A 12159-nucleotide genomic window follows, 5' to 3' on the forward strand; every position below is an offset into this window, starting at 1 on the left:
AACATGCGGTATGGGAGGAGCAGTCATGTGCATTCAAGTGGGGAGTATTTATTATTATTATATTATATTATTATGCTTTCAGCTAGCCCATCCAGCCCAATAAGAGATTTCTGTTTGTACTTGATACTTCACGCTTAAGTGCCTGGTGAAATACTGTCGTCTATTTTCTTCATTTGTGATGTGCTTGATGATACCCAGATCTCCCTTCTGACCAAAGTTACTCTTCGATGTCCTTAGTTCAATTTAAGGATAGTATGTTTCTCAAATTTGGGGCTGTAGTCAAACCTATCTTAAGCCAATGCTATACTACAAAATGTAGTGGAGCTGTACCTGCCTGCGCTGGGGGAAATTGGTCTTTTGGTCATTATGGTCACCTTGCAAATATTCACCTGGGAAACAGGAGCCTTGCTTTTCAAGACAACATAACATCTAACTAACATTGCTGTGTCTCTTCCAGCCAGGCTTCTCATGAGGGCTAAAAGAACAGAATCCTATTTAAAAATCTTGTCCCAGTTTTGGTATGCCCATACCTTCTGAACACCACGGCCTTATTTTACCTGTTTACATGTAGCAGTAGTCTTGGAGAAATGGGCTTTTGTTTTCCCATCACATGTACTCCACCATGCAACAGTTAAAGAATATCTTTGAAGTGTTTAGAAAGCCCAATTTTTCCCCCAGTAACTCAGAGCATAGGAATTTCCTATGGCAAAAAGCAGCACTGGCAAGGATGTGCATGCCAGCATGTCAGCTGGCCAAGTGTGGGAGATCCCCCAGCAGCGCCTGCCTTGAGGTTCCCGGGATGCAACCTGGGAACGCGCTGTGTTTGTTTTGGATGTGCGAAGCCCCTGTAAAGATTCTCTATACATGTCAGGGTTTAAATATCTGGAGTTATGCTCTACCAACAAGTTTCAGCCTACACAGGGCAACATCTGTTGAAACATGCAACTCTGGCTTAGTTTTATCAAAGAAAATGAGGGAAAAGAATTTGATTCACCATTAGACCAACACTTGGGAGAAGATGTAGGCCTTGTTTCATTTCCTAAAGCTAAGCAAATTTTGGCCTCCCCGATCCAGAGGAATAATCCAATGCTTCAGCTTCCTCTGGCAGTGACGTAGAGGCTCTTGTGCTTAATATTTAGTGTAAAATTTAGAAGTTACTCATACCCACTGCAGCCCTAGAGTGGACGTGGTTATGCTGGCACTTCTCTTGTAATGGTACGAGGCGGTATTAGATGTGATTTCTTTTCCTGGTACTAGGTGACTAGCAGTGCTTTAAGTGTCGGTCAGGGCGGGGGAGAGGTTTTACCGTGAGCTGGCTTAGAGGAACAGTGACTTTCTATGGTTTCCCCATTGCTGACAAGATACTTTTCTAAATGCCACCTCCCTCTACTGTTATACAAGAACAGAAGGCTTATTTCCCTTAACTTGAAGCAGCAATGTTAATGTTTGATTAATCCTATGACATACAGGTCAAGGTTGTTAAAAATGAAAGCCGCAGATGATTATATTTGGAAGAGATTGCCATATCTCACTGAATTAGTGCTAGAGACATTGTTTTTGGTTTCATTTTCTATATAAGGAAGTTTTGTTTTTCTTTTTCTCAGGATTTGCAGATTTACAACTCTACCATTTCTTGAGGATCAAGATATTTCTATCATTGTATTTTGAAAATATTTCAGGTTTTACAAATGAGTTGCAATCCTTCAAAATAACAAATCCCATGCTGCCATAGACTTAGAAAAAACAAACAAACAAAAATTAAGAGTTTAGCAGTTCTTTACTGGCTTGTAAAATCTAAAACATCTGTGATTAGCGAGCTTGAAAGTTGAAAGTCTGTTTAGATAGATAGTTGAGATTTTTTGTTTGTTTGTTTTGGTTTGTTTAGAAAGTATGCCAGTTATTTCAGATGCTCTGCCTATAAAGAATGTAAAACAATTTAGTTGTCTCAGGTCTGAATTTAATCGGAGTCACTGGCAGAAGGTTGCTAAATTCAGTCCAGGGTTTCATGCAGATCTACCATTGTTTCAACCTAAAAAATGTTACCATAAAAATGCTGGCATGTTTGTTATGCAGGGAGTATAATGTCTTAATTGAAATGGTAGCAGAAACTATTTTAAAAACTTCCATTACAGTTCACATGACAGACAGTATTTTATAGTTTTAACATCTGTTTTAAGGCCAGCATGTGAGATTCAGCCTTTGTCTGACTATAACTCTTCTGATTTCAGTGAAGTTGCACCCACTTAAATCCTGATTGAATTTGTCTCACATGATTGGTTTTTTAATTGTCTGATTTAATTTTCAGTATCTCCAACCCAGCGTTACAGCATGGAGCTTCGGAGGGTGTTCGAGTAAGGTCAATAACAGATCCTTTCTTTTTCTTTTTCTTTTTCTTTTTTTATTTTCCCAGTTACAGGGATCCATTAAAAGAAAACTGGAAGATGATAGCTCTCCTGCCTCCAGTGGTGTGCCTGATGTCATTTTCCCAAATGACAGTAAAAGACTCTGTCTCGATGACGTAACCCTTTCCATGGGCCAAGGTACCAACCCCAATGTGGCGTGTCCAGAAATGCAAAGTTCTCCCTTCTCCACTAGTCACAGCACCTCTTCCATGGGAGTCACAGGTCATTCAGTGCTCCTCGAAAACAATCACATGAACGGCAGTGGCATCGGCTCCCCGTTTTCTGTGCCGCCCAACACGGAAATAAATCAGAAGGGGTCGATAGGAGGGCAGGCTAACAACATTGTCCACTATGATGAGAAAGGAAACAGCTTACAGTCTGTGGACCAAGAGTTGCAAGACCTGTTGGAAGAGCTGACAAAGATGCCCGATCCTTCTCCCAATGACCTCGATCTGGAGAAGATTCTGGGCAGCAAGGCCGAAGAGCCACTTGGGCTGAGTCATTCTCAACCAAGCATAAGTACCACTCCAAAGTCCTCCCCACAGACTTCCCACTTGGAGAACCATGTTGCTAACAAAGACTTTTCTCCAGGCTGCAACCCAACCAGTGGAGGATCTCCTCAGATGCGACCGTCATCTGCTGGAGCTAACTTCCAAGTTCCTCCCTCAAACAAACCTGCTGCATCGCCCATCTCTACAGCAGCTCAGAGCAAGAACCAGCCTCCACCCATGCTTCCAGTACCCTTACCCAACATACCTGGCTCCAACTGGCACGCTCAGCAGCTAAAGCAGCTGGCAGCTAGCAAGCAGGTGTCTACTACTAAGCAACAAGTACAGGCTCCCAGCTGGCCAACTATGTCTCCTCCTGGTCTCTCTCCCCCTTACAGGGCAGGATCATCCCCACACCACCAGCCTTTCAGTCCTCAAAACGTTATGGTGTCTGGTATGCCTGCTAATAACTTACCGGGAAACAACATTCAGAGTCCTCAAAACACCCTGCTTTCGAGCATGACTTCCAGCAGCACCCCATCCAATGGCCCCTCTCCTCCTTACGGGTCTGAGAAGCTTTCCAGTCCGGCGCTGAACCAGCAGCCCTTCAGCCCGCAGAGCTCCATGCTGCCTGCCCTGACAGCAGCCAGCTTGCCAGCCAGCAATATTAAAAGTCCACAGAACAACTTGGTTGCCAGCATGGCTTCCACGAATACTGGACCTTCTCCACCGTACAGGCCAGAGAAGCTGTCGAGCCCAGCTCTGCATCAGCAGCCGTTCAGTCCTCAAGGTACATTAATCTCTAATATCACTCCCACCAACAACCCCACAAGTATGCAGAACTCGCTTTTCAAATCAATGACTACAAACCAGTCCAAAAATATGAACATAATTATGCAACAGCCATCCAGTAGCTTACAGCCAGGTCTAGTGAATGAGAGCCCTGTTAGCCAAGACCAGTTTTCTTTCAATAACACCAAGCCACTGTCTCACTTTGCCTCAGAGTCAGCCACTCAAAAGATGTCACCTCTGACAGCAGGACAAGGGCAGCAGTCGCTCATTCACTATCTCCAGCAGCAGCAGCAGCAGTCTCCAGCCGCCCAGCAGTCCCAGCAGGCTAACAACAGCCAGTTTCTCCAGCAGCAGTTTCGACAGCTGATGCAGCAGCCGCATCGGGTGCAGAGACACATGCAGCCTGCCACGCTGCCATCTCAGAACAGACAGGTAAGAGCGCTTCTGCTGTTCTGTAGGTCTTACGTGCAGATGTTGAGTCATGCATTTTCTTATTTTTGCTTTCCTTTGTGTTTCAAATGTGACGTCACTGAACTGGGGTGTGCACAGTGTGTGCATCAGCAAGGCAATAACAATGTCGTGGAGTTATAAGAAGTAACTTCATTTATTGGTTCGGTTGAAATGTACTGTAATTCCACCGTCCATTGTCACTTCCAGCCCAGCGGAGAACCTTGTCCTGCTAGGTAAAACACATTTCACACCACTGAAACAAGTTATTTTTAAATGTATAGGTTGTGTTCTCACTTAGCTTATATTGTTAACTGTAGAGGTGTTCCCACAGTTTGTTTCTCATCTTTTTTTTGTGGGAGTCTTTGTTTTTTCCTAATGCCTTTGACCAAATTCATCTCCATGTTATGTTTCTGAGGCTAGAAAAGATAAGGTGAGGTGAGAAGCGAAGTTAAAATATGGCTGCTTCATGGACAGCAGGTCAAACAGTACAGCTCCTGAATAGCAAAGAGGCAGACTTGAAATACCTGTTACCAGCATTCGCCAGAAGCAATGCCCTGCTTTGGATGAGGGCCATTCCCCACCCTTTGTTGATCTTCGATACCAACTGAGCTGGTAAACATGAAAATGCAGCTGGCAGGAGTGAGAGCAGCCTCGGTTTCCCTCCAACAACTTTCTCCCTGAGACCCAAAGAGAGGTGCAAAGCACTTTCTGCTTCTACACCAGATTAAGAGAGACGTACTGTGAAAGTTTCAGAGCAAGGAAGGGCCTGGGGACTCTGTCTGAGAGCTTGGGTAGGAGCAATAAATATCTGTCTTTTTGTTATGAAGAATAGGAGGAAAGAAGTTGAACCTCACCACCGAAGCCAGCCACCTTGTCAGGCAGAGCCAGCGCTTTGGCAGCAGCCTTAAAGCTGTCCAGCCATGCACGCAGGCTCACATTGGCTCCTTGTGACACACCAAAATGCTTCTCCCCCAGCAAAGTGGAGGTTTACCTCCAAAACCCTGCAAGGATCTGCTCCAGAGAGCTGTGCATCTGCTCCAGAGAGCTGTGCTTAGCTGGGGGATGCACTCCAGGCTCTGGGTTTCTTTGCTCTTCTACCTTCCAAGTGTCCAGTTCTTACAGAGGTGGACTTCTTCAGTGTGGGTGGCTTGGTGTAACCTTTTCCTATGCCAGCAATGAGAAATAAGGGGATGGTTGCTAAATGTCAGCCTCTTAGTGGTACATTAATGAGGTGCGTTTCCATTGTGCTGCTGTGGGATCGACCCAAAGTTGCGCGCACTCGGTGCTCCCCTGCTTTGAGGCAGCGGCCGAAAACAGGTGGAAGAAGCTGGTGGCTTGCTCAATTTGCTTTTCCACATAGGTAGCATGTAATGATACAGGATACATCGTTCACTTTAAAGAGTTATCAGTGTGAGGCCCCTAATTCAACAGAAGCCTGAAGCCGGTATGGTGCTTTAGGCGTGCGGGGACCCAAATTACACACAACACAGAGGGCCTTTCGGGCTTAGGATCCAGGAACGTGGACATACAACTGAAAGTCAGAGAGTTGCTGCAGCTCCGTGAGTTACTGCCGATCAGATGTTTTACTCTGGAGGCAGTGTGGGTGAAGAATACATTCACGGTGTTTTACTGCACCTCAGATGATGGCTGGTAAGTCGTTAAATTGCAGTAACATGATCGCTTTTGATCATATGTCCATAACGTTTGAGCATTTTTTTTCTGGCTCCCCACTGGGTGTGTGGAATTGCCACGTCCCTGCTGGATTCCTGAGGTTTCCTGTGCCCTAGATTTCCCTGCTTTGCATTTTTGTCTTGCACCTCTGAACCCCTACATCATCGATTAACCAGGGAAAAAAAGGGAGAAAATTTCCTGCAGTGAATCTCTTTAATTGGCCCAAATTGCCCCTCTTCAACAAGTTTCCTACAGCCCTGCATGGGCTGCATTTTTTAGCTGGTTCTTAGTGTCAGAAAGAGAGTTACTATAATTTGGCAACTATCAGTAATGATTAAGGACGGTTAAGACAATGATTACAGGTGATGAGCATCTTACATTTTCAGACGAGTTAGGTAAGCTCCTGGTGCCTCCCTCATTTTCCAAGTAAGACTTATTACATTAATTACAGAGCAGATGACACTGTTTTACAGTCTGCTGAGCTGCCTGAGAAGGACAGTGGATGTTCAGGAGCAGAACATTTTGCTGGGCTTTGATAATTTACTGTGAATCTCATTGGAGAAAATGGAACTTGAGTGCTGAATTAAAAGCAAATGACAAAAAATGATTTTTTTTGAGTGAAAGAATGACAGAAAACGGAAAAATATTTGAGGTATGGAGCCTTAAAATTCTGGGATACTTGCTGTTTGTTTGAACGTAGCGTGTAGATCTGTTATTTGTCTGCAATAGATCTCTTATCTGCATTGAAACACAGTGGAGTTTGGGACCCAGCCCGCTGTGTAACAGTTTCAGTTCACTCTAACGAAGTGGCTTCAGTGACTGTGGTTTTGATTTCCAGCAGTGTGTCTGAACAGAATCTGAGCTTTTCAGAACCACAGTGCCAGCCCTCTCCTAAGGCTGGTGATGAATAGGACTCCTCAAACATAGAGCAATTGTTTCATTAAAAGGCAAGAAGCTAAAGACTCAGAAGATGGGAGAGAACTTCTCCATCTTCAAAAATCAGTAACTGCCTGGTGGAAAATTGCCTTTTTTAGCCTCATTCACAGAAATATGCTGAAAGAAAAATAGCAGCGTTCCCTGGAATGTTGTTTAGTGTTTAAAAGTCATCTCCTTACTCGGTGTGTGTGTGTGTTTGTAAATGTGACTAAAATTTATAAAACGAAGGCACAGAGCTCCCTCCTTTTGAGCGAGAGGTGCAGCTTTGTGCAGAAGAAGAATGTGGATGGTGGCCAGTTGGAGGGAGAACAATAAACCATGAAATTTGATCCTTGTAGCAGGCCGAGCAACATGGGGAAGAGAGCAGCGGCTGTGACATAGACCCGGAGTGAGCTTTTTGCTGTTGTTTTAATGAGTATTAAAGCAAAGACTCCACGTTGCACGAGCTGGGTTCCTCCCGGTGCCTCCCAGCTGCACGCTTTTTGTACTTAATGTTACATCTCTTCAGTGTAATCAGTCCGCATCCCCCAGCCCATCTTGCCTGGACAACTGGTAAATCTGATAACGTCTAATCTTTTCACATCTGAAGCACTACGTCTTTATTGTTGAGCATTGACAGATATTGATTTAGGCACTGACAGCTTGCATTGTGTGATATTGCAAAGCCTGGTGGTGCTCGCGGTGCTCCCGTGGATATGTGCAGGTTTTCATTTTACTCAAGTAGTACTGATGCTTGCTGAGTGAAATTACACTCAAAGGTCTGGGCTCATAAATCCCCGATATAAAGACGGTATTAAATGCCAGAGAGCCAAGGAGTCTCCTAAACTATCGCACGCTGCTTTCTGGGCTTTGGCTCAGCCACTTGGCTTTCAGTGGCTGCTTCTGGGTGCGTGGAAGGCTGCATCTGCCCAGGCAGGTTGAGTAGTTGGGCATCTCCCTGAATTTCGTGTCTCAATGCAGTTTGTACTTGCAGATCATCCCTCTTGGCATGTCACAGTGGGCCCAATTCTACCTTCAGCCGTGCTGCCACCACAGCACTGCTTTCAGAAGAGCTCTTTTATTTCTGCCAACGGAAGAACAGAAACAGGTCCTTGTGAAAGCAAAGGAGGGTTCTCCTGGTGCTGTGAAGAAGAGCTGCTGATCTTTGCATTTCACTCAGGCTGGAATAAAAGAAACCTTCTGGGGGACCACTGGTTTTCCAAGCCCGAGTCTGCCCAAGTTAAGGTTTCAGGGCCTTGGGGAGGAGGGCAGCATTGCCCACTGCTCCGTAACGTGCTTAAAAGCAAACACAATTTAAAAGCTTGTTTTGTTGAGGGGCCATGGATAATAAATAGCCATTGTTTGGGTGTGACACGCTGTGCATTTCTGAGCTGCACTTGCTCTGTAGGAACCAAATGTGCTATTCTTAGAGCTCGCTGCATTCCTGCTGACATCCAGATAGCTGTATACTGGGCTGTCAGCGAAGGGTAAGCTTGTTTCAGCTCCATTGCCAAAAATGATGGAAGAGGAAAAATTATAGCAGAAGAAACAGAGAGAAATAATATCATTTGCAAAAAAAATGTCTGTATTTTACTGTGTGTGGACTGCATGAGATAGTAAAGAACATGCTGCAGATCAAAAAGCTCTGAAAAGGACTAGATAGTGTTTCTTTAACTGGTAAAAGCAGCAATACAGTATCTGGGTTGGCAGAGTAAATTACAGGTTGAGGAGGAGATACACCAAAACCCCTGAGCTGGATTAAACGTACTAGGAGAAAAAAATAAATAAAAAGACTTGTTTCTGAGCATGAGTGCTCTCAATATAGAAACAAAACTGCAGAAGTGCACTGTTATAAAGAGCAAACTGACCCAGAGCTTAGATGTTAAAGGTTAAATAAATATAATGGGATAGAAAATACAGCTTTTATTAATATAATATTAATGGAAATGTTAATACTGCGGAGTGATTCCTGGCTGTTCTATGCTGTGTAGTTATTTCTGCCCACGAAAAGTCACCACACCGTGAATGGTGGTGGGACTGTTCTGATTCTGCAGCGTTTTAGGTTCATCAGCTCAGATTGGTTAAGAGTTTGGAACAGCAGAGATCTCAGCCCCAAGCTCTGAGTACATACAATCATGTTGTAAATACAGGGAAAAATCACGTTTTGTTTGGGATTTCCAAGACGTTGCAAGGAGTCTTCCTAACACATAAAACAAATGGCAGTAGCGGGTATTATTAAGGCTAGGAGTAACAGATTTTATCTGCTTTATCTGTTTTTCCCTCTGCCAGCCTCCTTGCCCCCACCCTTTTTTCTTTAAGTATCAAACTTCTCTTTAAAGCCGCTTTGAATGAAGTTCTGCGTGATCTTTCCTGCTCATCATCTCTTTTTCCTCCACTTTTTCCTTTTCTTTTCACTGAAAAAAGTTTTTAAAATATTACCTTTTTTTTTTTTTTTTCTTTACTAATGCTGTGGAAAAGAAAAACAGATTTGATTTCAAAGGGCCATGGTAGCACAATACCAGAGCAAAGCCTTTGAGGGAGTGGAGAGCTTTTGAAGGCACAGCAACAAGCCCTTCAGCTAATTAAGTGCCTTTGACTAGGCGAATAAAGGAAGCTGGTGATGAATCTGGATTACAGAGAGCAATAAGGCTGAGCCTGGAGTTTGACCTCTCCGCAGATGTAAAAACATCTTCTTGAATGGTCATTTCTGAATTTATATTTAGCTGTGCAGTTGCAACGGGGCTGGTATTTTTTTTCAAACCTCCTCCCTTCTTTCAAGTGAGCCTCAAAGGAGCTTGGCTGAAATGATAGCACTGCCACCTTCCCCTTCCCTGCCGTCCTCTGCAAGTAAGTAATGTTGGGTGAGTTTGGGAAAGAAAGGAGTAAACTTGTGGAAAGAAATGGGGTGTTGGGCCTGAGCATGCCAGCAGTAATCTGGTATTCTCAGAACTGCAGGAGTCGAGATAAAAAAAAGAATAAATCAGTTCAGATCTGTTCTTACCCTATTGCTCTTTCATGTTGTTTTTTTAAATTGCATGTGTCCTCTTATACTAGGCTGCAGGTATTTCAAAGCGTTTCTCTGGTGTAGTTGAGTCTTTGTAGCCACGTCTTAACCTTCTCCGTCCTTTGGCGTGTGTTTTAAGACGTTTACAGGCATTGTTATTTCCAGCAGCTCTGCCTAATGCACTCATCATTCCTTCCAGTTTAGCTATCTGTTGTGCTGAAAGCAGCTTGGACTTCACGTAGCACATCAGCCTAGGGGGAGTGATCTGCAGAGAAGTTTCTAAATAGACCCAATCCCGAGCACGGTGCCGGGAGCCCCCCACCCCTCATGGTTCCGAAATGTGCAGCAAAGCTGCAGCTCCCTGAGCAGTCCAGTCTTACCCTCGTTAGCTGGTAAGGTTTAATAAAATGGAGGAAGTTCTGCCCAATGTTTGGTGCTGAGGATGCAGACACCCCCGTGGGGGTGCTGGGGGCATTTCTTATCGCTCCCTGCAGGAGCAGAAAGTGGCGTGTGTACCGCCTGACCTGGCAGTGTCCGTTTTTTTGGTGGCAAAAGAAAAGTAGTAGTGCTTATGTGCTGTGAACACATCGATGGAAACGTGACTTATCCTGGAGAAAATTAGGACAAGTCACCAAATTTCAGCAGGACAGGCTGAGCTTTCTGGTTGCTGAATCCCACGCGCCCCGTCCTTGCGGTGCTGTGCAGCGGTGGGACGAGCAGAGCAGTGTGCCATCGAGCACAGTTACTGCTTTAACTCTTTAAAAAAATGCTTTTGTGGTTTTAAGCTTTAAGCAACAGACAGTTGTTTCCTTTTGCTCTGCAGTGGGGGTAGGAGAGAACCTCTTCTCTCCCATGTATAGGGAAAGTGGTGCTACCGTGCTGACGTGTCTGATTCATCTGATGTGAAACCGTGTTCTGACACCCGGTTGTACCAAAACCACCCTGATCCTGCCAGCCCCGGTGGACAGCTTCTCCCTGGTTTTCTAGTTGACTTGGTAGCAGCATTCCCGGGTTGCTTCTGGGCTAAACATTGGCAGAATCAGGCCCCAGCTACAGATTTTCTTGCTTTCTTTTTTTTCAAGTAACCCATTTTTTGCGTCATTCACTTTTTTTTTTTTTTTTTTTTTTTTTTATCACCACAGAGGAAAAAAAAATCCATATGCAGAAATCTTTAATTCATAAGCAGTTGAGAAAAGAGTTGGAACATGTATTTTTTCTCAACTGTGCCCTTAGGTGCAGCAAAGTTATAAACATCCTAGAAATCTCAGTGTGAAAGGGGAAGACTCAGGGACCTTCTTGCTGTGACTGACGGCTTCATGATGAATGCACCTCCTTTCTGCGTCCCAGTCTTAAAAATACCCATCCCTAACCCCTCTTCACGTTGTTAAGACCCTCTGCTTGCATCCTCACTTACAAGTCAGCGCACCCCTAACTCTGGCACCGATGAGGTGCGCTCATAGCACGGCCAGCTGATGAGTAGCAATGAGGTTTCCCTGACCCTACTGCCCCCCCCCGGCTCTTGCTTCATCTGTGCTGTAAATTCCCATCGATAGCAGAGCATCTTAGCGCCAGTTCATGCCACGTCTTGGGAGGCCTGTTTGGTCACTGGCTAGCTATTTTCTGTCTTACTGAACCACGGCTTGGGGGGCTCACTTCAAGCTAAAAGCAGCCTGGCTTTCAGAAAACGTGCTTTCCTCCCCCAGACCATGCCCTTCTTCCTCTCTCACATTCGACGCCCAAATCAACAGCTATTTTTAATAATTTCTGCCAGGATATTGTGATTGCATGGGCTGTGCCCTTGTTTGGGGGGGTTGCTTCCACCCAGTATGGCCGTGCAGCAGCCCAAAATTGCATCTGCCCTTCGCAAGGCAGAAATACTTAGAGAAGCAAAGGCTACTCAAACGATTAGAATAAAAAGCAGGCAGAGAAATGCAACAGTCCTTCAGCTGGCGATAAATCGTGCACGGCTGTTCGGCAGGGTGGGGTGACACGAGCTGCCCACTTCGTCCTTCGGGTCTGTCCCTCTGTCATTTCTGCCTCCCTGCAGTCAACGCTGCACACGAAGAAAAGTACAAACATGTTTTGTTTCAGATGCAATACCTAGAAATAACTTTCCTGGTAAAGTGAACTCAGTCTCTTTTTCTTTTTCTCTGGGCATTTTGGAGAAATTTCAGTGTGTGGGTGGGGGAAAACAAAGCAGTGGCTGTAAACAGGAACTGATATTGTCTCCGCGTCTGAATGGGGAGAGAAACTGAACTGGCTTCGTTGGTTCCCTCGTACATCTGCGAGTCTGGAAACACTGGGATGATTCACAGTTTGCTGATTAATATAGGAGCGAGCAAAATGGTGTGAATTAACGGCCATTACAGATCTGCTCTGTATGGCAAATATCCCCCTGGAACAAATGATGTCTCACGAAGATTGCTTAGAGGAAGAG

At 44.8% G+C, this 12159-nt stretch overlaps 1 protein-coding gene across 2 annotated transcripts in view; it reads left to right on the forward strand.

Moving 5' to 3' along the window:
• MAMLD1 (mastermind like domain containing 1) overlaps positions 1-12159 on the forward strand; it is a 77888-nt gene that overhangs the window by 41965 nt on the left and 23764 nt on the right. The window contains exons 2-3 of one of the 2 annotated variants that reach the window (XM_035325189.1): positions 2411-3680; positions 3894-4114. In XM_035325189.1, the coding sequence (XP_035181080.1) occupies positions 2411-3680; positions 3894-4114 (1491 nt within the window). Of the gene's footprint in view, positions 1-2410; positions 4115-12159 lie in introns of both variants that reach the window. The other variant, XM_035325188.1, reaches the window with a different exon arrangement.

The sequence above is a fragment of the Oxyura jamaicensis genome, chromosome 4 (genome assembly GCF_011077185.1).
Source record: "Oxyura jamaicensis isolate SHBP4307 breed ruddy duck chromosome 4, BPBGC_Ojam_1.0, whole genome shotgun sequence".
Lineage (NCBI taxonomy): Eukaryota > Metazoa > Chordata > Aves > Anseriformes > Anatidae > Oxyura > Oxyura jamaicensis.